This window comes from Oncorhynchus mykiss, chromosome 6 (assembly GCF_057628025.1).
Source record: "Oncorhynchus mykiss isolate SJ-2025 chromosome 6, ASM5762802v1, whole genome shotgun sequence".
NCBI lineage: Eukaryota > Metazoa > Chordata > Actinopteri > Salmoniformes > Salmonidae > Oncorhynchus > Oncorhynchus mykiss.
In genome coordinates this window covers 18,109,609-18,137,500 of record NC_143027.1, presented here as the reverse complement: position 1 = coordinate 18,137,500, position 27,892 = coordinate 18,109,609, and the positions used below count along the sequence as shown (strand labels likewise).

General features: G+C 45.8%; 1 protein-coding gene across 5 annotated transcripts in view; it reads right to left on the bottom strand.

The window, feature by feature from the left end:
* The window catches only part of LOC110525371 (small G protein signaling modulator 1), an 81,795-nt gene that overhangs the window by 1,842 nt on the left and 52,061 nt on the right, over positions 1–27,892 (bottom strand). For all 5 annotated transcript variants that reach the window (XM_036979501.2, XM_036979504.2, XM_036979502.2 and 2 more), the window contains 10 exons: positions 26,239–26,367; positions 25,964–26,155; positions 25,453–25,524; positions 23,294–24,895; positions 23,057–23,181; positions 22,806–22,888; positions 3,342–3,451; positions 3,014–3,110; positions 1,972–2,139; positions 1–1,143 (listed from right to left, as the gene is read on the bottom strand). The exon at positions 1–1,143 is cut by the window's left edge and continues 1,842 nt beyond it. In XM_036979501.2, the coding sequence (XP_036835396.2) occupies positions 1,055–1,143; positions 1,972–2,139; positions 3,014–3,110; positions 3,342–3,451; positions 22,806–22,888; positions 23,057–23,181; positions 23,294–24,895; positions 25,453–25,524; positions 25,964–26,155; positions 26,239–26,367 (2,667 nt within the window). In that variant the 3' untranslated portion in view covers positions 1–1,054. The remainder of the gene's footprint in view (positions 1,144–1,971; positions 2,140–3,013; positions 3,111–3,341; positions 3,452–22,805; positions 22,889–23,056; positions 23,182–23,293; positions 24,896–25,452; positions 25,525–25,963; positions 26,156–26,238; positions 26,368–27,892) is intronic.

The window sequence follows — 27,892 nt, the reverse complement described above, 5'->3', positions numbered from 1 at the left end:
CCAAACTACATTCAGTAACATCTTACTTGGAACTTAGTCTACTTATTCAACACAGTATAACATTTAAGCTGATCTAATTTGCTCCTTGCACTGGCCTTTGGCACATCAGGTAGGTAGGTACCCTACCTGTAACCTGATTTACTCAGGTAAACTACTGCTCCAGACGGTGTCTGTTAATGAGTTTTAACTCCAACATTTGGACATTTCACTGGACCAGGTTAAGCCTACTCCTGTACTGAATGGCACTTGGTAACTTTCACATCTTAAAATATTCTGGGACTATCTATTGTCCATATTTATGTTTAACTGCTATTCAGTTCTTGAGTAAAATAATTGTATCTAGGTCTATGAAACCAGCTCTGTGTTTGTATATACTAACCCCACTTCAATCAACAGTAGGTCTACAAGGCATACCGCATACAAATCCTATGACTAAATATTTGTCACAGCTTAATAAAAAGTCAACCAAACTGTTTCACTGACAGTAGAACTGGAGGTAAAAGTCATCATTCCCTTGGTGTTCCATGACCAAACCTGAAATGACAAAGTACTGGTATAGCATTACATGGTATACCCTGGCTGGTTTCACATACATTTGATATTTTAGTAATTCAGCAGACGCTCTAATCCAGAGTTACTTACAGGAGCAATTAGGGTTAAGTGCCTTGTTCAAGGGCACATCGACAGATTTTTCACCTAGTCAACTTCTAACCGCTAGGTTACCTGCCACCATAGATGAGAAGGTAGTGAACAATGGTGGTGACCCTGTGAAGAAGGCTGTGGTGTAGAATAGTATGTGAGTATGTGAGAATAGTATGTGAGGGTACTCAATGGAAAACATTTAAAAACATTTGGCGAAGGAAAATTATCATTTCTTATCGGACAAGTCTAAGTAGTCCCTGCCTGTTTCAGTCCCATTTCTTCAGTTTGGTGCCTAATAAACACAACCCTGATCTATCTGTTCTGTTGCAGCTGTTCAGACTGGGATGCCTTGAGACAGACTAAGCAGAAACTGGAAGAGGATAAAGGAAGAGAAGTGGACGGCTCCTGGAGATCACTTGTTCTCAATGAGAGTCTGCACCTTGCACACCAGGTCCCGGGCCAGAGTCAGGATCTGCTTGATGTTGTGATGCTCAGCCATTTCTGAAAGGAGTCGAGAGAAGATGAAAATGTCATACCAGCTGAACCACTGCCAGCATCAATGCACAAGACTATACCACCATATTTATTTTATGTGTATGTGGGTAATCCCTGCATTCCCCTGTAACTCTGTATTCTCAGAGCTGGAGTATCACCTTTCACTGCATGGTGACAGTTCATAATCAGAGCCATCCAGTGGCTAGCTACACTGCAAACTTCATTTTACCAGGTTCATGTGAAGCAATTGTAATGTCAGTTCACCACAACAGACCCGAGAGTCTACTGATTAGCATGGGCTAGTCTGTTTAATTTAATTTAGTATTAAAAACACAGTTTGAGATCATTGTGAGGAGTTTTCCCCATTGGCTTAAATGGTTGGGCGTCCAGGGAAAATATTGTCTAAGGTTGCCACAGTAACCAAGGGGGCAACGCTTAGCGAAGGGTCAATTGCGTGCGTTATTCATTGAATCATTTATTTTCTCAGCACAGGTACCCATTCAAGGTTACTATTCTCCCTTCAGCTATTGACAAGTTGGACATTAATAAAAATACATTTTAGGTTTATCTTTCTCTAGGCAATTGAAATGCAATGCTCCACATTGACACTTAATCTGTAAATCTAGAGTTTGTGCCCCAGTCGAGTATTTCATATTAGCTGCTGCAAGGTGGCAGACAGTTTACTATTAAAAGGGTATAGTACGCACACACCTATCATTTTTCCAAGTGCATGGAGACATTTTTTTAATACAGAAATGCTGGTTGAAAAGTTCCATACCTTCAATGCTCCGCAAACAACTGAATGAATTGTTGATTCATTGTTAGACAGTTTACCGTTGAAAAACTTAATGATGTCGGTGAAGTCCATGTTGTTCTCCAGAATGATGTCCCGGTAGACCTCCACCAGTGCCAGTGCGATGAAGAGGACAAAGTGGCTGGAGGAGGCATCCTTCGCTGCCCAGATGGTCTCCCATACCGCAAACACATCGTCATACACCAGCTCTGAGAATAGAGAAGTACAGGTGGATGCAGGAGTCAATTAAGGTAGGAGTGGTGGGGAAATATAAATCTGATAGAATTAGAGAAGGTATAAGTCAAATTGTAATAGCTTCACCTTGCCCTCCGATTGGGCTAGATGAAATTGACTTTGGGATTCAGAATGCAAGTACAGTACATGAGGATGAATCATGAGTCAGGATGGTTGGGATTTGAGTTCAGGGCTCTTGGTTTTTAATGAAGATAGAAGTGTGTTTGAATATGAGGGGTATAAACAGAGAGATTAGAGGCTATGATTGATAATGAGATAGCCATTGATTCATTTTCACCGTGCCCTCACATGTCCTTCACGCAGTAGTGACCCATCTTCTTATTCATTACCAACTCCCGAAGCCACTATTCCCTGAGTGATCTTACTGCCTGCCGCATCATTGATGTGGAAGCAGCTTATTATAACTAGGTATTGTTATCTTGTGTTGTTTTATATTTGGTCATGGTATGAAAACACGCTCTCCCCTAAGTTTAATTGCCATTTGCTATGGGCAATTCCACGGTAACAGAGGGATGCTGAGACTCCAATTTTTAACTTTGAAATGTATGCCAAATAAAAACCAATGATTGCAAAGTTAAACAAACCATAGAAAAAGGCATTTATTTGAAGAACAGTGCAGATGCAAAGTTTGGAAACAGAATGATGGGTTGTGCTGTTTGTTCCATCATTCTTTTACCAAACTTTGCATCTGTACTGTTCTTCAAATAAATGCATTTTTTTTTGGTTTGTTTAATTTTGCAATCATTGTTTTTTGTTTGGAATGCATTTTAAAGGCTCAGTGTTGCCCCTACAGTAATAAGTCCCCTCATAGCAGGATGTCATTATTACCACGCTTTAAGTCTAGAAGGAACCATCGGTAGCAGAAGTAGAAGTGGGTGTAGTCGCCATTTTGGTGCATGAGCTCAAAGATCTCCGAATCCAGTATCTACAGAAGGGTAGGAGCAGGAAGGAAGTAGTAGGAGAGAGAGCAGACAGTTGAAAGAAAAGAGAAGCCAGACATACAGTTGAAGGAAAATAGATGGGTTGGGGAGTAGAGAGGATGGGGGTTAGTGGAGACCATAGAGTTAGATGTGTTATATTCACTGTATCCTTCTATTCATGATAACAACTGGATGCATGCCAATACAAAAGTTACAAAGGGTCTCTGTGGCCTCACCTGGATAAGAGAGCGCATGTTGGCAAAGTGAGTGTCCATGGCGCCGCCGTGGGGGAAGTTCTGATTCATCCTCTTCATGAGCTCAGTGAAACAGCTATAGGCCATGGCCTCTGAGAAAGAGGGGAGGAAAGATGGAGAGAGGGGGAGGAAAGATGGAGAGAGAGGGAGGAAAGATGGAAAGATGAAGAGAGGGGGAGGAAAGATGGAGAGAGGGGGAGGAAAGATGGAGAGAGAGGGAGGAAAGATGGAGAGAGGGGAAGGAAAGATGGAGAGAGAGGGAGGAAAGATGGAGAGGGAGGAAAGATGGAGAGAGGGGGAGGAAAGATGACGAGGAAAGATGGAGAGACGGGGAGGAAAGATGGGGAGGAAAGATGGAGAGAGGGGGAGGAAAGATGGAGAGAGGGGGATGAAAGATGGAGAGAGGGGGATGAAAGATGGAGAGAGGGGGAGGAAAGATGGAGAGAGAGGGATGAAAGATGGAGAGAGGGGGAGGAAAGATGGAGAGAGGGGGAGGAAAGATGGAGAGAGGGAGGAAAAATGGAGAGAGCGGGAGGAAAGATGGAGAGAGGGAGGAAAGATGGAAAGATGGAGAGAGAGGGAGGAAAGATGGAGAGAGGGGGAGGAAAGATGGAGAGAGGGGGAGGAAAGATGGAGAGAGGGATGAAAGATGGAGAGAGGGATGAAAGATGGAGAGAGAGGGAGGAAAGATGGAGAGAGGGGGAGGAAAGATGGAGAGAGGGGGAGGAAAGATGGAGAGAAGGGGAGGAAAGATGGAGAGAGGGGGAGGAAAGATGGAGGAAAGATGGAGAGAGCGAGGAAAGATGGAAAGATGGAGAGAGAGGGAGGAAAGATGAAGAGAAAGGGAGGAAAGATGGAGAGAGAGGGAGAAAAGATGGAGAGAGGGGGAGGAAAGATGGAGAAAGAGGTAGGAAAGATGGAGAGAGGGATGAAAGATGGAGAGAGGGGGAGGAAAGATGGAGAGAGGGGGAGGAAAGATGGAGAGAGGGGGAGGAAAGATGGAGAGAGGGGGAGGAAAGATGGAGAGAGAGGGAGAAAAGATGGAGAGAGGGGGAGGAAAGATGGACAAAAAGGTAGGAAAGATGGAGAGAGGGATGAAAGATGGAGAAAGGGGGAGGAAAGATGGAGAGAGGGGGAGGAAAGATGGAGAGAGGGGGAGGAAAGATGGAGAGAGGGGGAGGAAAGATGGAGAGAGGGGGAGGAAAGATGGAGAGAGAGGGAGAAAAGATGGAGAGAGGGATAGGAAAGATGGAGAAAGAGGTAGGAAAGATGGAGAGAGGGATGAAAGATGGAGAGAGGGGGAGGAAAGATGGAGAGAGGGGGAGGAAAGATGGAGAGAGAGGGAGGAAAGATGGAAAGATGAAGAGAGGGGGAGGAAAGATGAAGAGAAAGGGAGGAAAGATGGAGAGAGAGGGAGAAAAGATGGAGAGAGGGGGAGGAAAGATGGAGAAAGAGGTAGGAAAGATGGAGAGAGGGATGAAAGATGGAGAGAGGGGGAGGAAAGATGGAGAGAGGGGGAGGAAAGATGGAGAGAGGGGGAGGAAAGATGGAGAGAGGGGGAGGAAAGATGGAGAGAGAGGGAGAAAAGATGGAGAGAGGGGGAGGAAAGATGGACAAAAAGGTAGGAAAGATGGAGAGAGGGATGAAAGATGGAGAGAGGGGGAGGAAAGATGGAGAAAGGGGGAGGAAAGATGGAGAGAGGGGGAGGAAAGATGGAGAGAGGGGGAGGAAAGATGGAGAGAGGGGGAGTGTGAATAGATGGAGAGGAGAGGGAGAAAAGATGCGAGAGAGGGATAGGAAAGATGGAGAAAGAGGTAGCGCACAAGATGGAGAGAGGGATGAAAGATGGAGAGAGGGGGAGGAAAGATGGAGAGAGGGGAGGAAAGATGGAGAGAGAGGGAGGAAAGATGGAAAGATGAAGAGAGGGGGAGGAAAGATGGAGAGAGAGGGAGGAAAGATGGAGAGAGGGGGAGGAAAGATGGAGAGAGAGGAGGAAAGATGGAGAGGGAGGAAAGATGGAGAGAGGGGGAGGAAAGATGACGAGGAAAGATGGAGAGGGGAGGAAAGATGGGGAGGAAAGATGGAGAGAGGGGGAGGAAAGATGGAGAGAGGGGGATGAAAGATGGAGAGAGGGGGATGAAAGATGGAGAGAGGGGGAGGAAAGATGGAGAGAGAGGGATGAAAGATGGAGAGAGGGGGAGGAAAGATGGAGAGAGGGGGAGGAAAGATGGAGAGAGGGAGGAAAAATGGAGAGAGCGGGAGGAAAGATGGAGAGAGGGAGGAAAGATGGAAAGATGGAGAGAGAGGGAGGAAAGATGGAGAGAGGGGGAGGAAAGATGGAGAGAGGGGGAGGAAAGATGGAGAGAGGGATGAAAGATGGCGAGAGGGATGAAAGATGGAGAGAGGGAGGAAAGATGGAGAGAGGGGGAGGAAAGATGGAGAGAGGGGGAGGAAAGATGGAGAGAAGGGGAGGAAAGATGGAGAGAGGGGGAGGAAAGATGGAGAGAGAGGGAGGAAAGATGGAGAGAGCGAGGAAAGATGGAAAGATTGAGAGAGAGGGAGGGAAGATGAAGAGAAAGGGAGGAAAGATGGAGAGAGAGGGAGAAAAGATGGAGAGAGGGGGAGGAAAGATGGAGAAAGAGGTAGGAAAGATGGAGAGAGGGATGAAAGATGGAGAGAGGGGGAGGAAAGATAGAGAGAGGGGGAGGAAAGATGGAGAGAGGGGGAGGAAAGATGGAGAGAGGGGGAGGAAAGATGGAGAGAGAGGGAGAAAAGATGGAGAGAGAGGGAGAAAAGATGGAGAGAGGGGGAGGAAAGATGGAGAAAGAGGTAGGAAAGATGGAGAGAGGGGGAGGAAAGATGGAGAGGGGGAGGAAAGATGGAGAGAGGGGGAGGAAAGATGGAGAGAGAGGGAGGAAAGATGGAGAGAGCGAGGAAAGATGGAAAGATGGAGAGAGAGGGAGGAAAGATGGAGAGAGAGGGAGGAAAGATGGAGAGAGGGGGAGGAAAGATGGAGAGGGGGGAGGAAAGATGGAGAGAGGGGGAGGAAAGATGGAGCGAGAGGGAGGAAAGATGGAAAGATGGAGAGAGAGGGAGGAAAGATGGAGAGAGGGGGAGGAAAGATGGAGAGGGGGGAGGAAAGATGGAGAGAGGGGGAGGAAAGATGGAGAGAGCGAGGAAAGATGGAAAGATGGAGAGAGAGGGAGGAAAGATGGAGAGAGAGGGAGGAAAGATGGAGAGAGAGGGAGAAAATATGGAGAGAGGGGGAGGAAAGATGGAGAGAGAGGTAGGAAAGATGGAGAGAGGGATGAAAGATGGAGAGAGGGGAGGAAAGATGGAGAGAGGGGGAGGAAAGATGGAGAGAGGGGGAGGAAAGATGGAGAGAGAGGGATGAAAGATGGAGAGAGGGGGAGGAAAGATGGAGAGAGGGGGAGGAAAGATGGAGAGAGGGAGGAAAAATGGAGAGAGCGGGAGGAAAGATGGAGAGAGGGAGGAAAGATGGAAAGATGGAGAGAGAGGGAGGAAAGATGGAGAGAGGGGGAGGAAAGATGGAGAGAGGGGGAGGAAAGATGGAGAGAGGGATGAAAGATGGCGAGAGGGATGAAAGATGGAGAGAGAGGGAGGAAAGATGGAGAGAGGGGGAGGAAAGATGGAGAGAGGGGGAGGAAAGATGGAGAGAAGGGGAGGAAAGATGGAGAGAGGGGGAGGAAAGATAGAGAGAGGGGGAGGAAAGATGGAGAGAGGGGGAGGAAAGATGGAGAGAGGGGGAGGAAAGATGGAGAGAGAGGGAGAAAAGATGGAGAGAGAGGGAGAAAAGATGGAGAGAGAGGGAGGAAAGATGGAGAGAGGGGGAGGAAAGATGGAGAGGGGGGAGGAAAGATGGAGAGGGGGAGGAAAGATGGAGCGAGAGGGAGGAAAGATGGAAAGATGGAGAGAGAGGGAGGAAAGATGGAGAGAGGGGGAGGAAAGATGGAGAGGGGGAGGAAAGATGGAGAGAGGGGGAGGAAAGATGGAGAGAGCGAGGAAAGATGGAAAGATGGAGAGAGAGGGAGGAAAGATGGAGAGAGAGGGAGGAAAGATGGAGAGAGAGGGAGAAAATATGGAGAGAGGGGGAGGAAAGATGGAGAGAGAGGTAGGAAAGATGGAGAGAGGGATGAAAGATGGAGAGAGGGGGAGGAAAGATGGAGAGAGGGGGAGGAAAGATGGAGAGAGGGGGAGGAAAGATGGAGAGGAGGAAAGATGGAGAGAGGGGGAGGAAAGATGACGAGGAAAGATGGAGAGGGGGGAGGAAAGATGGGGAGGAAAGATGGAGAGAGGGGGAGGAAAGATGGAGAGAGGGGGATGAAAGATGGAGAGAGGGGGATGAAAGATGGAGGAGAGGGGGAGGAAAGATGGAGAGAGAGGGATGAAAGATGGAGAGAGGGGGAGGAAAGATGGAGAGAGGGGGAGGAAAGATGGAGAGAGGGAGGAAAATGGAGAGAGCGGGAGGAAAGATGGAGAGAGGGAGGAAAGATGGAAAGATGGAGAGAGAGGGAGGAAAGATGGAGGGGGTGGGAGGAAAGATGGAGAGAGGGGGAGGAAGATGGAGAGAGGGATGAAAGATGGCGAGAGGGATGAAAGATGGAGAGAGAGGGAGGAAAGATGGAGAGAGGGGGAGGAAAGATGGAGAGAGGGGGAGGAAAGATGGAGAGAAGGGGAGGAAAGAGGGAGAGGGGGAGGAAAGATGGAGAGAGAGAGGAAGATGGAAAGATGGAGAGAGAGGGAGGAAAGATGAAGAGAAAGGGAGGAAAGATGGAGAGAGAGGGAGAAAAGATGGAGAGAGGGGGAGGAAAGATGGAGAAAGAGGTAGGAAAGATGGAGAGAGGGATGAAAGATGGAGAGAGGGGGAGGAAAGATAGAGAGAGGGGGAGGAAAGATGAGAGAGGGGGAGGAAAGATGGAGAGAGGGGGAGGAAAGATGGAGAGAGAGGAGAAAGATGGAGAGAGAGGGAAAAAGATGGAGAGAGGGGGAGGAAAGATGGAGAAAGAGGTAGGAAAGATGGAGAGAGGGGGAGGAAAGATGGAGAGAGGGGGAGGAAAGATGGAGAGAGGGGGAGGAAAGATGGAGAGAGGGGGAGGAAAGATGGAGAGAGAGGGAGGAAAAGATGGAGAGAGGGATAGGAAAGATGGAGAAAGAGGTAGGAAAGATGGAGAGAGGGATGAAAGATGGAGAGAGGGGGAGGAAAGATGGAGGAGAGGGGAGGAAAGATGGAGAGAGAGGGGAAAGATGGAAGATGAAGAGAGGGGGAGGAAAGATGGAGAGAGAGGGAGGAAAGGATGGAGAGAGGGGGAGGAAAGATGGAGAGAGAGGGAGGAAAGATGGAGAGGGAGGAAAGAGGAGAGAGGGGGAGGAAAGATGAAGAGGAAAGATGGAGAGGTGGGAGGAAAGATGGGGAGGAAAGATGGAGAGAGGGGGAGGAAGAGATGGAGAGAGGGGGATGAAAGATGGAGAGAGGGGATGAAAGATGGAGAGAGGGGGAGGAAGATGGAGAGAGAGGGATGAAAGATGGAGAGAGGGGGGAGGAAAGATGGAGAGAGGGGGGAGGAAAGATGGAGAGAGGGAGGAAAATGGAGAAAGCGGGAGGAAAGATGGAGAGAGGGAGGAAAGATGGAAAGATGGAGAGAGAGGGAGGAAAGATGGAGAGAGGGGGAAGGAAAGATGGAGAGAGGGGGAGGAAAGATGGAGAGAGGGGAATGGAACATGGTGAAGAGGGATGAAAGATGGAGAGAGGGAGGAAGATGGAGAGGGGGAGGAAAGATGGAGAGAGGGAGGAAAGATGGAGAGAAAGGGGAGGGAAGATGGAGAGGTGGGGAGGAGTAATGGAGAGAGCGAGGAAAGATGGAAAGATGGAGAGAGAGGGCTAAAGATGAAGAGAAAGGGAGGAAGATGGAGAAGCAGGGAGAAAGATGGAGAGAGGAGGAAGATGGAGAAAGAGGTAGGAAAGATGGAGAGAGGGGATGGAGATTGGAGAGAGGGGGAGGAAAAAATAGAGAGAGGGGGAGGAAAGATGGAGAGGGGGAGGAAAGATGGAGAGAGGGGGAGGAAAGATGGAGAGAGAGGGAGAAAAGATGGAGAGAGAGGGAGAAAAGATGGAGAGGGGGAAGGAAAGATGGAGAAAGAGGTAGGAAAGATGGAGAGAGGGGGAGGAAAGATGGAGGGAGGAACACGCAGAGAGGGAGGAAAGATGGAGAGAGAGAGGGAGGAAAGATGGAGAGAGCGAGTGGGAAAGATGGAAAGATGGAGAGAGAGGGAGGAAAGATGGAGAGAGAGGGAGGAAAGATGGAGAGAGAGGGGAGGAAAAGATGGAGAGGGGGAGGAAAGATGGAGAGAGGGGGAGGAAAGATGGAGAGAGAGGGAGCAAGATGGAGAGAGCGAGGAAAGATGGAAAGATGGAGAGAGAGGGAGGAAAGATGGAGAGAGAGGGAGGAAGTATGGAGAGGGAGAGATGGAGAGAGGGGGAGGAAAAGATGGAGAGAGCGAGGAGATGGAGATGGAGAGAGAGGGAGGAAAGATGGAGAGAGAGGGAGGAAAGATGGAGAGAGAGGGAGAAAGATGGAGAGAGGGGGAGGAAAGATGGGGAGAGAGCGGTAGGAAAGATGGAAAGATGGAGAGAGAGGGAGGAAAGATGGAGAGAGGGGGAGGAAGATGGAAGATGGGAGAGAGGGATGAAAGATGGAGAGAGGGATGAGAGATGGAGAGAGAGGGAAGGAAAGATGGAGAGGGGGAGGAAAGATGGAGAGAGAGGGAGGAAGGATGGAGAGAGAGGGAGGGAAAGATGGAGAGAGAGGGAGGAAAGATGGAGAGAGAGGGAGGAAATAATTGGAGAGAGAGGGAGGAAAGATGGAGAGAGAGGGAGGAAGAAGATGGAGAGAGAGGGAGGAAAGATGGAGAGAGAGGGAGAGAGATGGAGAGAGGGGGAGGAAAGATGGAGAGAGAGGGAGGAAAGATGGGAGAGAGCGAGGAAAGATGGGAAAGATGGAGAGAGAGGGAGGAAAGATGGAGAGAGGGGGGAGGAAAGATGGAGAGAGGGGGAGGAAAGATGGATGAGAGAGGGATGAAAGATGGAGAGAGGGATGAAAGATGGAGAGAGAGGGAGGAAAGATGGAGAGAGGGGGAGGAAAGATGGAGAGAGGGGGAGGAAAGATGGAGAGAAGGGGAGGAAAGATGGAGAGAGGGGGAGGAAAGATGGAGAGAGAGGGAGGAAAGATGGAGAGAGCGAGGAAAGATGGAAAGATGGAGAGAGAGGGAGGAAAGATGAAGAGAAAGGGAGGAAAGATGGAGAGAGAGGGAGAAAAGATGGAGAGAGGGGGAGGAAAGATGGAGAAAGAGGTAGGAAAGATGGAGAGAGGGACGAAAGATGGAGAGAGGGGGAGGAAAGATGGAGAGAGGGGGATGAAAGATGGAGAGAGGGGGAGGAAAGATGGAGAGAGGGGGAGGAAAGATGGAGAGAGGGGGAGGAAAGATGGAGAGAGAGGGAGAAAAGATGGAGAGAGAGAGGGAGAAAAGATGGAGAGAGGGGGAGGAAAGATGGAGAAAGAGGTAGGAAAGATGGAGAGAGGGATGAAAGATGGAGAGAGGGGGAGGAAAGATGGAGAGAGGGGGAGGAAAGATGGAGAGAGGGGGAGGAAAGATGGAGAGGGGGAGGAAAGATGGAGAGAGGGGGAGGAAAGATGGAGAGAGGGGGAGGAAAGATGGAGAGGGGGGAGGAAAGATGGAGAGAGGGGGAGGAAAGATGGAGAGAGAGGGAGGAAAGATGGAGAGAGCGAGGAAAGATGGAAAGATGGAGAGAGAGGGAGGAAAGATGGAGAGAGAGGGAGGAAAGATGGAGAGAGAGGGAGAAAAGATGGAGAGAGGGGGAGGAAAGATGGAGAGAGAGGTAGGAAAGATGGAGAGAGGGATGAAAGATGGAGAGAGGGGGAGGAAAGATGGAGAGAGGGGGAGGAAAGATGGAGAGAGGGGGAGGAAAGATGGAGAGGGGGAGGAAAGATGGAGAGAGGGGGAGGAAAGATGGAGAGAGGGGGAGGAAAGATGGAGAGAGGGGGAGGAAAGATGGAAAGATGGAGAGAGAGGGAGGAAAGATGGAGAGAGCGGGAGGAAAGATGGAGGAAAGATGGAGAGAGGGGGAGGAAAGATGGAGGAAAGATGGAGAGAGGGGGAGGAAAGATGGAGAGAGGGGGAGGAGAGAGGGGGAGGAAAGATGGAGAGAGAGGGAGGAGAGATGGAGGAAAGATGAAAGATGGAGAGAGAGGGAGGAAAGATGGAGAGAGAGGGGGAAAGATGGAGAGAGAGGGAGGAAGGATGGAGAGAGGGGGAGGAAAGATGGAGAGAGAGGGAGGAAAGATGGAGAGAGAGGGAGGAAAGATGGAGAGAGAGGGAGGAAAGATGGAGAGAGGGGGAGGAAAGATGGAGAGAGAGGGAGGAAAGATGGAGAGAGAGGGAGGAAAGATGGAGAGAGAGGGAGGAAAGATGGAGAGAGAGGGAGGAAAGATGGAGAGAGAGGGAGGAAAGATGGAGAGAGAGGGAGGAAAGATGGAGAGAGGGGGAGGAAAGATGGAGAGAGAGGGAGGAAAGATGGAGAGAGCGAGGAAAGATGGAAAGATGGAGAGAGAGGGAGGAAAGATGGAGAGAGAGGGAGGAAAGATGGAGAGAGGGGGAGGAAAGATGGAGAGAGGGGGAGGAAAGATGGAGAGGGGGAGGAAAGATGGAGAGAGGGGGAGGAAAGATGGAAAGATGGAGAGAGAGGGAGGAAAGATGGAAAGATGGAGGAAAGATGCAGAGAGGGGGAGGAAAGATGGAGAGAGGGGGAGGAGAGAGGGGGAGGAAAGATGGAGAGAGAGGGAGGAGAGATGGAGAGAGAGGGAGGAGAGATGGAGGAAAGATGAAAGATGGAGAGAGAGGGAGGAAAGATGGAGAGAGAGGGAGGAAAGATGGAGAGAGGGAGGAAAGATGGAGAGAGAGGGAGGAAAGATGGAGAGAGAGGGAGGAAAGATGGAGAGAGAGGGAGGAAAGACAGTCAGAAATGTTGAGTGGTCCGCTTCTATCACTGTTTCGGTTGTCCAACCTGAAGCTCAACAGAACCCCTGTCCTCTGTTCTATAGTATTATATTCATTGTACTATTTCTTTATTTCTCAATACCTCTGATATAGTATGATATAGTGATAGTCTAAGATGAGTCTCATTGACAAACTGTTGTTTGACTAAGCGTTGTTGTGTGTGTTATAGAGCAGCTGAACCAAAAAAAAAAATTATTTGGTTGAAAACGGCATCGATATTAGTCAGAAACATTGATTCTAGTGTTAAAATTGACTACAAAGTGTAAATAGCATATTTTGGTCATAAAGTCAGTATCTTCCAAAACAGGTATTAGGGAAGCTGTTACGTTCCTAGATCCAATGGATGTTTGAGGGTTGGGTTTTGATTTAGATCATGCCCACTTGCCCACTAACAGAGGACTGTAACGCCTAGGGAGAATTGTGCATGGAGAAATGCACAGAGAAACAGCTGCGCTGATTGCGCTCTATCCAATCGTACGGCTGAACCTACAGACAGAGACAGACCTGCTCACATTACACATGCACCTCGGACTTATTTACATAAGAAAACACGTTGCCTATGTTATGTTAAAAGAACACTTGGCCCCTAAGTCATTGTTCAAACCTATACTTACAACTTGTGCTAAGTTAGGATACTATACTGAATTGAATCAGCCGGACTCAGAGGTAAACTTCAACATGTCTTTACTCCACGACAGTCGGTGTAACTAGAACCCAGCATTATTTACTGACGTGGTGACATCCTATCAGTACGTTACATCAATACACAACCTCCACCCTTTACTTGGACATAAACTTCAACTTCAACCTAACATACACAACAACACGTGTTTCTTTACCTGCATAGCAACCAGTTGAGGCTGGTGGGAGGAGCTATAGGAGGACGGGCTCTGTGTACTGACTGAAATGTAATAATTGGAATGGAGTCAAACGTGGTTTCCATATGTTTGATGTGTTTGATATCGTTTCATTTATTCCATTCCAGCAATTACATTGAGTCCTTCCTCCTATAGCTCCTCCCACCAGCCTCCACTGATAGCAACCATTGTGTTACCAATAAACAAATGAAATCTGTTCCCAGTATCTTAATAGTTTGGTTTTCCTAATAAACTTTTCTTTATCGGCTTACTTTCTTACTATAAAGCATTATTTTTCACAACATAACTCATCATTAAGAGTCTTTTCATTAGTGCTTTGTACTTACCACTTTTCAGTTTATACTTGTTTTCTTTACCCCTTACTTTTTAAAATGTATTTAACCTTTATCATTATTTAATGACAAAGTCTGTTCGCTTCTGTGTCTGTTTGATTTGTCTGTGAGGCCTGCCTGGTTTGGGTGTCAGTGGTCTTTGTGGTGACCTCTCACAGATAGTCTCTGGTTTGGACTCAGAGTAGGGTTCTGTTCCACAGTCTCTTTCAGATGAGTGGTGTCCATTGGTTGTGGAGCTGGCTCCTCAGTTGTGTACCTTTTCACAAATGTTGTATTTCTGTAATACTGGTTAGACTGAACAACCAGATTGTTTCCCTCTTTGCTGATCAGTGTGTGGTACCCTTTTATTTTTGATTTTTATTTATTAGGTTCCCCATTAGGAAACCCTCGGCTAGTCTTACTGGGGTCCGACATATAACTAAAAATGCATTACAGACAAAAGACTTGCATACATTTAAAATCATTAACGTGTAATGTGTGTGTACATCTATCAGTTACACATACATGACAGGACATACACACAAGTAGGTCACATGGGGGAGAGGCGTTGTGCCGTGAGGTGTTGCTCTATTTGTTTTGTGAAACCAGGTTTGCTGTTCTCTTGCACTATATAACATGGAAGGGAGTTCCATGCACTCATGGCTCTGTATAATACTGTATGTTTCCTTGAATTTGTTCTGGACCTGGGAACTGTGAAAAGACCCCTGGTGGCATGTCTGCTGGGGTAAGTGTGGGTGTCAGTGCTGTGTGTAAGTTGACAATGCAAACAAATTGGAATTTCCAACACATTCATGTTTCTTATAAAAACAATACGTTTTTATTTGATCTTTCCTCAACTCTTAGCCAAGACATGCATAGTATTAATATTAGCCCTCTGATTACAATGAAGAGCAAGACGTGTCGCTCTGTTCTGGGCCAGCTGCAGCTTAACTAGGTCTTTCTTTGCAGCACATGACCATATGACTGGACAATAATCAAGATAAGATAAAACTAGAACCCGCAGGACTTGCTTTGAGGAGTGTGGTGTCAAAAAATCAGAGCATCTATTTATTACGGACAGACCTCTCCCCATCTTTTCATCCATTGAATCTATATGTTTTGACCATGACAGTTTACAATCTACACCAAGTAGTTTAGTCTCCTCAACTTGTTCAACAGCCACACCATTCATTACCAGATTCAGCTGAGGTCTAGAACCTTTGTACCAAATACAATGCTCTCAGTTTTAGAGATGTTCAGGACAGTTTATTACTGGCCACCCATTCCAAAACAGACTGCAACTCTTTGTTAAGGGTTTCAGACTTCATTGGCTGTGGTTTCTGATGCATATATGGTTGAATCATCAGCATACATGGACACATATGCTTTGTTTAATGCCAGTGGCAGGTCATTGGTAAAAATAGAAAATATTAGAGGGCCTAGAGAGCTGCCCTGTGGTACACCACACATTACATGTCTGACATTAGAGAAGCTTCCATTAAAGAAAACCCTCTCAGTTCTATTAGATAGATACCTCTGAATCCACGATATTGCAGAGGTTGAAATGCCATAACACATGCATTTCCTCAACAACAGGTTATGATCAATAATATCAAATGCTACACTGAAATCTAACAGTACAGCTCCCACAATCTTCTTGACATCAATTTCTTTCAACCATTCATCAGTTATTTGTTTCAGTGCAGTACATGCTGAGTGCCCTTCTCTAGAAGCATGCTAAAAGTATTTTGTTAATTTATTTACAGAGAAGTAGCATTGTATTTGGTCAAACACAATTTTTTCCAACAGTTTGCTAAGAGCTGGCAGCAAGTTTATAGGTTTGCTGTTAGAACCAGCAAAGGCTGCTCTACCACTCTCGTGTAGATGCATGACTTTGGCTTCCCTCCAGGCCTGAGGACAAAGGATTTCCTCTAGGCTCAGATAAAGAAATGACAGATAGGAGTGGCTATCGTCAACTACCATCCTCAGTAGCTTTCCATCTAAGTTGTCAATGTCAGGTTTGTCATTATTGATTGATAACAATACAATACTTTTTCCACCTCTCCCACACTAACCTGATAAAATTCAAACATGCAATTCTTTTTTTTTGTGATTTTTGTATTTTTTACATGAGTAGATGGCACACTATTTGTTGTTGGCATTTCCTGCCTAAGTTTCCCCACTTTGACAATTAAGAAAACATTTAAAATAATTGTCAACATCAAATGTATCAACCATACATTAAGGTCATCCCTCCATTTAAAAGGTATATGATTCTGAACATACAGTGCTACACCCCCACCATTGCTATTCCTATCCCTTCTCAGTAGACTCTATCCATGAATGTTAATTTGCCATGAATGAATATCCGAACACCGCCCGAACAAGGAGAGGAAACGACTTCGATGGAAGTCGTGACAAGACCTCTATGTTTACATCACATACACTATCAAGCATTTCGCACATATTATTTAGATACTGGCTGTTAGCACTTGGTAGGCCGAAAAATAAAAGGCTTTAGATGTGTCAGGTAAATCTGCAACCACAACACTTCAATAACACTTGACATACGATCTTCTCGAAGTATTACAGGGATATGGCTCTGAATATTTACAGGCACAACTCCCCCATAAGCATTCCTGTCTCTTCTATAGATGTTATATCTTTGTATTGCTGCTGCTGTATGTATCATCAAATTACAGTGCCTTGCGAAAGTATTCGGCCCCTTTGAACTTTGCGACCTTTTGCCACATTTCATGCTTCAAACATAAAGATATAAAACTGTATTTTTTTGTGAAGAATCAACAACAAGTGGGACACAATCATGAAGTGGAACGACATTTATTGGATATTTCAAACTTTTTTAACAAATCAAAAACTGAAAAATTGGGCGTGCAAAATTATTCAGCCCCCTTAAGTTAATACTTTGTAGCGCCACCTTTTGCTGCGATTAAAGCTGTAAGTCACTTGGGGTATGTCTCTATCAGTTTTGCACATCGAGAGACTGACATTTTTTCCCATTCCTCCTTGCAAAACAGCTCGAGCTCAGTGAGGTTGGATGGAGAGCATTTGTGAACAGCAGTTTTCAGTTCTTTCCACAGATTCTCGATTGGATTCAGGTCTGGACTTTGACTTGGCCATTCTAACACCTGGATATGTTCATTTTTGAACCATTCCATTGTAGATTTTGCTTTATGTTTTGGATCATTGTCTTGTTGGAAGACAAATCTCCGTCCCAGTCTCAGGTCTTTTGCAGACTCCATCAGGTTTTCTTCCAGAATGGTCCTGTATTTGGCTCCATCCATCTTCCCATCAATTTTAACCATCTTCCCTGTCCCTGCTGAAGAAAAGCAGGCCCAAACCATGATGCTGCCACCACCATGTTTGACAGTGGGGATGGTGTGTTCAGCTGTGTTGCTTTTACGCCAAACATAATGTTTTGCATTGTTGCCAAAAAGTTCAATTTTGGTTTCATCTGACCAGAGCACCTTCTTCCACATGTTTGGTGTGTCTCCCAGGTGGCTTGTGGCAAACTTTAAACGACACTTTTTATGGATATCTGTAAGAAATGGCTTTCTTCTTGCCACTCTTCCATAAAGGCCAGATTTGTGCAATATACGACTGATTGTTGTCCTATGGACAGAGTCTCCCACCTCAGCTGTAGATCTCTGAAGTTCATCCAGAGTGATCATGGGCCTCTTGGCTGCATCTCTGATCAGTCTTCTCCTTGTATGAGCTGAAAGTTTAGAGGGACGGCCAGGTCTTGGTAGATTTGCAGTGGTCTGATACTCCTTCCATTTCAATATTATCGCTTGCACAGTGCTCCTTGGGATGTTTAAAGCTTGGGAAATCTTTTTGTATCCAAATCCGGCTTTAAACTTCTTCACAACAGTATCTCGGACCTGCCTGGTGTGTTCCTTGTTCTTCACGATGCTCTCTGCGCTTTTAACGGACCTCTGAGACTATCACAGTGCAGGTGCATTTATATGGAGACTTGATTACACACAGGTGGATTGTATTTATCATCATTAGTCATTTAGGTCAACATTGGATCATTCAGAGATCCTCACTGAACTTCTGGAGAGAGTTTGCTGCACTGAAAGTAAAGGGGCTGAATAATTTTGCACGCCCAATTTTTCAGTTTTTGATTTGTTAAAAAAGTTTGAAATATCCAATAAATGTCGTTCCACTTCATGATTGTGTCTCACTTGTTGTTGATTCTTCACAAAAAAAGACAGTTTTATATCTTTATGTTTGAAGCCTGAAATGTGGCAAAAGGTCGCAAAGTTCAAGGGGGCCGAATACTTTCGCAAGGCACTGTAAGTATCTAAGTGAGTCTCAGAAATGGCTGACATATGAATGTTATCTGATGTTAGCAAGCTATTGATTTCATGAACCTTATTTCTAAGGCTACATATATTATTATGCACTATTTTCAGCCCTTTCCTGGGTAGCTTATCAGAGATAGACACCTTTAAGGTTGTTGTGAACTTGTTTGTTTTGTCCAGTTTTAAGAGATCCTGGTCATATGTCCACGTCAGACTACTTGGCTCTGTGACGGTTGTCTGCATAGATCTAGGATTTCCCTTTCTCCTCAGCACCATGATCCCATGTCTCCAGCTCACTCTGTGGTGCAGCTATATCCAGAAGCTTTTCCTTTTGAAAAGGAACGCAGCTGGGCTCGGTAGAGTGATCAATGGATTTGTAAACTGTGACGTCTTTGTGTAGCTCCCGGTTCCAGCTTGTGCAATGCAAATTTGTTTCATGAGGGAGGCATTTTGCCGCTCCGCTTCACCATTTGCCTGTGCCCATTTTGGCATAATTTTCACACGCTGTATCCCGTTTTCCTGGCAGAAGTTTTGGAACTGGATGAAGTACCGTGGGTCACAATCAGATCAGATTGTTATTGGTAGACCTTGATGACTGAAAATAGTCTACAGACTATTAATCACCTTTTCTGTGGTGGTAGATTGCACAATATCATATTCATAATACCTGCTGTAATAGTCTACAACTACCAGTATGGAGTGTCCTGTTCGTAGTGAACCCAATAGATCAGTGGCAACATCAGGTAGCGCTGTGGATCTCAGCGGTTCTGGCACGTCTGGTCGTTCTACAATCTGGTAACCATGACTTGACTTGACTTGACGTGTCTCTCTGAAGCCTTGTCCATGCCCGGCCACCATACTTTACTCCTGAGATGTTGTTTTGTGCCTACAATGCCTCAAAGTACATGTGGCAAAACAATGAGTGTTCCCCTTCAAATCAAAACCTTAGGACTAACTGTCCAATTACACACAGTTCATTTGTTATAGGTGCATATGCCTGGCATGTCGCATAATAACCACTCCGAATAGCATTTCTCACCTCTCTTAGTTCTTCATCTGTAGCAGATGCTTCATCCACTTCCCTTCTGGTCATTGCACTTGGAATTGCGTTCACAGCCACAAATCTCACATACTCCTCTACTTCATGTGTGTGTGATTCATTCACTGCAGTCTCTCCAAGTAGACGAGTCAGCAATATTGTTTTTCCCTGGTATGTGGACAACACGAAAGTCATAAGGTTGGAGCCTCAGCACCCACCGTTCGTTGCGAGCCTTATGACCTTATGATCAGTCACTAAATCAAATTCCCTGCCGTATACATACAGGCAAAGCCTTTCACAAGCCCAAACCAATGCAAAGGCCTCCCGCTCAGTCTCTGAATATCTGCGTTCACCCTCTGATAGACTCCTGCTCACATAACAGACTGGAACCATTTATCTGTGTTATTCTTACACAAGCACAGCTCCTAAGCCCACTGGTTCTGCATCTGCTATTACTTTTGTGGGAGCATCTTTGTCAAAGTATGCAAGAGTCGTGGTTTCAGACAGTCTTTTAATGTCTGAAACGTCTTCTTCTGTTCCAGTCTGAAGTGGAACGTTGTGTCCTTCTTGGTCAACTTCTGCAGAGGCTCTGAGAATGTAGAGAACTGGGGAATGAACCTACTACTGTAACCCACTGAACCTAGAAAGCTAGGAACCTCTGATGAAGTGTCAAGCTCCCTGGCCTCGACCACTGCTCTCACTATTTCAGCTGTGGGACCGATGCCCTTCTGTGAGAGTAGCATGCCCATAAACATCTTATTCATGTTGAACTAACATTTCTCTGAGTTGAGAGTCAGTCCACAGCCCTGGTTTTATCTCCAATTGATGGTAGCCCCATTTAAGATCCAGTTTACTGAGCATGACAGACCCATTTATTCCTTTCAAAAGTGAATCTACTGTGGGGATTGGGAACCTGCCACAAATGATTGCTGTGCTCACTTGTCTCATGTCCAAACACAGTCTTATGTCACCGTTCGGTTTTGGCACTACCACCGCTGGATTCACCAATGGCGTGACCTCATCCACTCTCTCGCTTGGTCCATGTTTTGTAGTTCCTCTATCTTTTTCTCCACAGCTTCACTCAGGTGGAATGGAGCACGCCTAATGGCCTGTGCTACTGGTGTCATGTTTTCATCAACATGTAGGTTGATCAGCCTTGTGTTGTGCTTACCCATCCCTTCAACCAGCTTGGGGTACCACTGTTTTATCTGCGCTTTCACATCTGTCACTGCTGCTCTGCCAACACCCACTTTTGACACACCCAATTTAACGGCAGTCTCTTTCCCTAGCAACGGCTCTCTGTCACAGTGAACTCAGTCTGTGTGCTGCGCTTGCCTAGCTTTATTTGGCATGTGAAAACTCCTTTCACTGGTATTGACTCGTTTAATGAGTATACATATAGCTTTTTATCAGTCAGTGATAAACGACACCTGGTTTCTGTGGCTTTCAGCTTGTCCCATGTGCTCTCATCTACTATGTTAGTTGTGGCCCAAGAATCAATTAACATGAATAAATTGTCCCCTCCCACTGAGAACGGGATCCTGTCTGAGTTACAGTTCTCATGCACAGATGCATAGTCTCTGTTTTGTTCCTCTGAATCAACACATTTCACAATCTGTTTTGAGTTATCTTCGGTCTTGCACATTTTTGCAAAACTATCCTTTCGGTTACATTGCAGGTCTGCCCGCATGCTGGACAAACAGGGTCCTTTGCAAAATGATCATGTCCACAAAGGTAGCAAACTTTCTCTGATTTGTATTTTCCGTCTACATTCTGTCTCTGACCCGTTTGTGATATTTCCCTTCCTTGTTGAAAACATGATCTCATCATCCTTCGCATCTGAACTCACATGCATGGTGGACATTTGCACTTCAGTTCTTTCACATTGTGGCTTGAGTAACCGCGCTAATGTTAGCCTAGGGCCCTCCTCCACAAGCAAATCCTCCGCCGCAAATATTCTGTATAACACTTGCTCAGTATGGCACCTCTAATCTGATTGTTCTTATCTCCTGCAAAGACACAGTCCTTAGCTGCTTGTCTAAGATGAGTAACAAATTGCTGAACTGTCTCACCAGTTTTCTGTGTCAGTCTCGCGAATGCCGTGTTCTCTTGTGGCACAAGGGAAAGGGGAATGCCGTGTCAGTTGTACAACTGAATGCATTCAACGAAAATGTGTCTTCCACATTTAATCCAACCCCTCTGAATCAGAGAGGTGCAGGGGACTGCCTTAATCAACGTCCACATCAGCGGTGCCCAGAGAGCAGTTATTGTTGGGGGTTAACTACCTTGCTCAAGAGCAGAACGTCAGCGTAGCAGGTTCACTGTAGCAGTCAAACTGTGGCATGGTGCTTTCCATCTTGTCGACCATTTAACTCACTTTTCAGATTTAATTATAATTTTCAAACATTATCCTCTTCGCCATTGTTCAATCCTATACTTACAACTTGTGCTAAGTTAGGATATTATACTGGATTGAATCAACTGGACTCGAGGTAAACTTCAACATGTCTTTACTCCCTGATCGTCTTGTAACAAGAACCCAGCATTATTTTGTGACGTGGTGACGTCATATCAGTGTGTCACAACGATGCACGATTAAGCCCTTTATCAAGTGGCAACTTGCTGATCTGTTTGATAGTGATCACTCCAGTCTGCCACTGAGAATTGAGACAATTTGCACTTGCATCCCAACTGCCACTTGTCAACCCATTCATGAGCATCTTGTGTCCCGCCACGACCTGTTTTGTAACATGATTCGCTAAAAAACTCTGCCAGACGGACGCACACTACGGTAATAGTTGAACAACAAAATGACACTGAAGCACTTTGTCACTCGCCAGTGACTTGATAAGCTGATTCATCTAACATGGCCTGCCTGCTCAATGTGCCTGCTACAGTTAACTGCCAAAATAAAGGAAACACTTGTGTAAATGAGGGATCTGGCAACTCTGTTATGGTGTGGGGTGAATTTTCCTGGTTTGGGGCCACTCAACCCCTTAGAGGGCAAGGTAAACGCCAATAAATACACAGCCATTCTGAGTGATCACTTTCAACATATGGTGAAGCATTTCTATCCTGATCGGAGTGGTCTCTTCCCAGCTTGTTCTCATAGACTAGACGTAACATAGTAAATGTAAATCCAAGACACTCAAATTAGTATGATATGTTACGTTTGGTATAGTTACATAAGACAGATGGCTATTTAAGGAAAAAACAAAAGCCACTGATAAACAGTGTGCAGCTGGTGCTTTATTTACGATAATTTGACAGCTCGCTGATGATAAATTGTAGACGTTCTCAGAAATCAGTTCAGAGCGCAGTAGCAGCTGACTCGATACTTTCTGCAGTGCACTACTAGTTTTCATACAGTTTCTTTACTTGAGAAATACTGCACCTTAGATAGATGTAAAATTGCACGATTAAGACCACCTTGGCAAAAACGTCTAAATTAATTACAGATTTCTTGATTTATCTTATATTAATTCTATTTCGAGGGCGAAATGTTGCTACCGTTACTCAATAGAGACAAACAACAGTAACTGCCAGGGTACATTATAGCGAACATAACACACCCACATTGAACCACATGATGCAAATCTATTTTTTTTTCTTAATGAGCATCAGAAAAACAGACAGAAAAAATTACTGATCAAGTCAAATCACTTTTAAGAAGAAAAAATTATCTTGAAGGTTGACACATTTTGCGGCCATCGCAGAATCAATATCCAACTACCAAGGAGGAGAGTGAGGGAGGAACACAACACAGCTCACAGCCTTGACTCACAGCGTTAACTCACCATCATCCAGAATGACAAGGAGGGGAGCTAGCAGGTCACACATGCCCTGCACATAGCCAATCTCCAGGTGCTGCCAGATATAGCTGTGAAGAGAAGTCAGCATCATGTACTGTGTAGTGTGACTCATTCATTCTTCCAATTTTCCATGTATTAATTGCGCTCCACACATAACATAATGAGTGCTAGATTATTTACAAACCTGTCTACAAAAGTGGAGTAGAGAATCATGAATGGCATTGTTTTTATTTTACCTGCACATGATGTTGCGCAGTTTCTCCAGGTTGGCAGGGGTAAAGTACCAGTAGTTTCTGTCACACCTCTGGACATCCTTCTCAATGCGATGCAGGTTGATCGTGTACATGTCCAAAAGCTCTTGCTACAACAAAGGTGCAAAACCACCACACAAATTTTAAAGAATAACCAAACACCTAAATAGATCTCGATTATTCCAAACTTTTATTCTAAAAAATGAAATGCCAAGTGCCTACAGAGTAGGTGGTTCCGATGGATGGCACTGGAGAGATTTTCAGCTCTCCTCCCACGGTCAGGAAATCAAATTTAGGGAAGAGGCTCTCCATCTCAGGCTCCTCAGACATGATGGACTCTGTGCCCTCAGGGCTGGGCTTGCACTTCTCCTTCTCCTCCAAACGGAGCTCCAGATGGTGAACTGAGCCCTCAGAGAGAGCAGCCCCGACCCCGGAGCTTTCACACAGGCCCTTCCTGTCCCACGGTAGGGCCATGGAGAATTTAGCTGAGGAAATCTCCTCCATCTCAATGGCCGAAGGAGACTCGTCTAATTCTGTGGTGGCCAGAGCCTCTTTGAGCCTGGTGGTGCTATCCATTGCTCTTGCCACGCTGGTCTCTGCAACAGGGCTTTTATTCTTCTCTGACTCTAGCAGCTTGGCCTCAGATAGTATGATCTCCTCCTCCTTTATTTCTCCCACTTCCTCTGATTTTTTTATCTCCTCCACTTTTGCCTCTGCAACCTCTTCTGGTGACACTGTCTTATACACCTTTGTTTCGACTACCTCTTCAGATTTCAAAGTCTGATTGGCTTCTACTCCCTTCTCAGTTTCTGTCTTTTCTACATTTGTTGCATTGGCTTCCTTTACCTCTGTTGTTTCAGCACTCTTTGTTTCTCCAGCCCCTGTTTCTGAAGTTCTTTCATCATCCAGTTCTGATGCTGTGTCTTCCGTTGCTTCTGCAGTCACCGTTGATATCGATGTATTCTCCCCTTTTGGCTCTCTATTGTATGTTTGGGATGTCTTATTCTCTTCTGGGTCGACAGACTCTGGTTCTGGTCCTTTGTTCTCCTTTGTTTCTCCTGACTCCCCAGGTTCCAGTGACTGCATCTCCTCTGTGTGTACTTGCATTGTTGGCTCTCCATCCAACATTTTCATCACTTCTGCATCAGGCTCTTTAGCCTCCCTTGTTTTGGACTCATCTGTTTTGGACTCCACTGTTCCTTTTACAGCATCCACTTCTGCTTTTGGTAACTTGCTGTCTTCCTTTTCAGAGGTCCTTACCTCATCTTTCTCATTAGATAGAGTCATGGAAGCCTTCTCTTCTTCTATTTTCAGGCTCTCTAGCTCAGCTGGGTCTGCTGCCTTGTCCTCCCCCGTCTCTGGATTTTCCCCCATTTTTACCTCTGGATCTTCTGTCTTGGTGTCCTCAGTATCTTGGGCCACTTCAGTCACACTCTCTTCCTTCTCTTTTTCCTCCTTATCTGGCCGGTCCTTGGCCTGGAGGTCCTTCTCATCCTGCAGGGTCAGGGGCTGGACATTTGGGTCATCTGCTTCCAACTCTTCCTGATGGACTTTGACTGGGATCTGTTGGGCTGGGGTCAGCTGTGGAGGAGTACTGATGGTGGTTTTGGGGTTGGTGTCAGGCACAGTGCTGTCCTCTGTGCTCAGAGAGTGGTCTGACATGCCCGAGGTGACAGAGAAGTTGCGAGAGGAGGGATGCCCCGAGTCTGGGGAGCTGGCCACGTTGGGCAGGCCTCCTCCATTGGGGATCTTGGGAACCGGCTTGGCCTCCTCACTCTTGGGCTCTGTCTCGATCTGTTCCACTTCCTCCACAGACTCAAACACCTGAAAGAACAAAGGGAAGTCAAAGGGAAGCAGGCTAGTGTAAGGGAAGGGAAGGGAGGATGTGAAGAACTAGCAGGAGAGAGAGCGATATTGGTTCAAAAAAGCTAAAGACTGTAAAAGACTAAGGTAATTCCATAGTTTTGGAACAATAGGAATCGCACAGTTGTAATATGAAAGGTGTTTTTGGTATGAATATTACAAAAACTGTCATGGAACTATTTTTAGCTTTCGGAGGTGCTCTTCGATTTTGAACTTGAAGCCAAAATACAACATATTTCCACTAGAATAGTGATTGGTGGACCAAAATAAAGTTGTACACCACAGGTAAGCTCAGGACATTGTTCTATAGTTCTCTTTTCAGTCCCGTGAGACTAAGTAGCCTTTGTGTATAGTAGCCTTTGTGAGTGTATATTCAGCTCTGTGTGTGTTATTATTCTTATTGTTCATCAATTATAAATAATTCATTACTGTTAATTATGTGTAGAGGGGCATAGAATTACTTATGGAATGCATTTAACATTTTATATATTTAAGAGGATCTCTGTCTATATGGGTACCTGGGTACTGCTGTCAGAGTCACTCTGCAAGCGAGCCAGGCTCTGTCTGTCTGAGCTGCAGCTCTGGGAGGACTAGCATGAGTAGTACCAGAGAACAAGCAGGGGAGAAAACAGGTCAATAAAACCCTGGAACAACATTATCCATACAAAACACTCATGTGGACAAGTAATTCTGTAGGCCTGTATGTAATGATATATAACTGTCGTAAAGGCAGTGTATTATTGGTGCTTCAAATGAACATTACACAATATGCTTTGTAGTTTCATATTATTGAGGCGTTGGAGAGCTAACATGTTGGTCTCCCGGGTATCCTGTGTGCCACAAGACTATGTACAGACCCTGTGTTGTTGTTTTTGTCGCACTGATTTGCTTTATCTTGGCCAGGACGCAGTTGTAAATGAGAAATTGTTCTCAACTGGCCTACCTGGTTAAATAAAGGTTAAATAAAATGTAAAATGTTTTAAAAAATGTGTGCACATGGGCAGGTGGGCGTGTGTGTGTGTGTGTCACCTCATTGCTGACACTGGAGTCACGGTGCAGCATCCTCTGCACAGTGCTTGGATTATCCACACTGGCTGAGATGGACGAGCATTTAGCCAGTGCCGCAGCGTGCTGCTCCTTCTCCCGCTGCCGCACGATGGCCTCGCAGCCCAGCCACTCGCTCATGGTCTGCTCGTAGCACGCCCGCACCTGCTCATCCACCTGCACAGTGTCACAGGGCAAGTGTCAGGGGTCGGAGATCAAGTGGTTTGGTGGTGACCTCCGATGGCAAGGGGGACACCAACCTCTTTCCTGTCATCCTCAGACATGCCAAACTGGTAGTGGCCCAGGAGGAAGGGCCACACCTCCTTACGCAGTGAAGGGTCAACACCACCAAAGTAGACCAGGCGCAACAGCTCCTGCTCCTTATAGGCCTGGAGAGCAGGGAGAGAGAGCAAGGAAGGAGAACAGGGAGGGAGAACAAGGAGGGAGATAACAGAATGAGAGAGGGGAGGGAGAGGCTTCAGTCATTGAGCCACAACACACACAGATATAGAAAGCCCTACGTACAGACCCAGTTCAAATACCAGTAGCAGTTGTTTTCTTTCAGTTACTAGTTTTGAGCGTTTGATTGAGTCTGGCGTACCAAAGATCTGAACAGTGCACACACGATGTACCCACACATGAATACACTAATGTTACCATAGACACTGGCACATAAAAACATTCACATGAACATATGCCTTGTTAAAAGTTAATTAAGCAAAGAGAAAAAAAGCTCAACTAAGCAAAGAGAAATGACAGTCCATCGTTACTTTAAGACATGAAAGTCAGTCAATGCGGAAAATGTCAAGAACTTTGAAAGTTTCTTCAAGTACAGTCGCAAAAACCATCAAGCACTATGATGAAACTGGCTCTCATGAGGACCGCCACAGGAAAGGAAGATGCAAAGTTACCTCTGCTGCAGAGGATAAGTTCACTAGAATTAACTGCAACTCAGCTTGCAGTCCAAATAAATGCTTCACAGAGTTCAAATATCAGACATCTCAACATCAACTGTTCAGAGAAGACTGCGTGAATCAGGCCTTCATGGTCAAATTGCTGCAAAGAAACCACTACTAAAGGACACCAATAATAAGAAGAGACTTGCTTGGGCCAAGAAACATGAGCAATGGACATTAGACCGGTGGAAATATGTCCTTTGGTCGGATGAGTCCAAATTGGAGATTTTTGGTTCCAACCGCCATGTCTTTGTGAGATGCAGAGTAGGTGAACAACTTATGTCCGCATGTGTGGTTCCCACCGGGAAGTATGGAGGAAGAGGTGTGATGCTGTGGGGGTGCTTTGCTGGTGACACTGTGATTTATTTAGAATTCAAGGCACACTTAACCAGCATAGCTAACACAGCATTCTGCAGCAATACTCCATCTCATCTGGTTTGCGCTTAGTGGGACTATCATTTGTTTTTCAACATACCAATGACCCAAAACACACCTCCAGGCTGTGTAAGGGCTATTTGACCAAGAAGGAGAGTGATGGCGTGCTGCATCAGATGACCTGGCCTCCACAATCACCCGACCTCAACCCAATTGAAATGGTTTGGGATGAGTTGGACCGCAGAGTGAAGGAAAAGCAGCCAACAAGTGCACAGCATATGTGGGAACTCCTTCAAGACCGTTGGAAAAGCATTCCTCATGAAGCTGGTTGAGAGAATGCCAAGATTGTGCAAAGCTGTCATCAAGGCAAAGGGTGGCTACTTTGAAGAATCTAAAATGTAAAATATATTTTTATTTGTTTAACACTTTATCGGTTACTACATGATTCCATATGTGTTATTTCAAAGTTTTAATGTCTTCACTATTATTCTACAATGTAGAAAATAGCAAAAATAAAGAAATATACCGGTACCCCTGTATATAGACTCATTATTGTTATTTTATTATTGTTGCTCTTTTATTT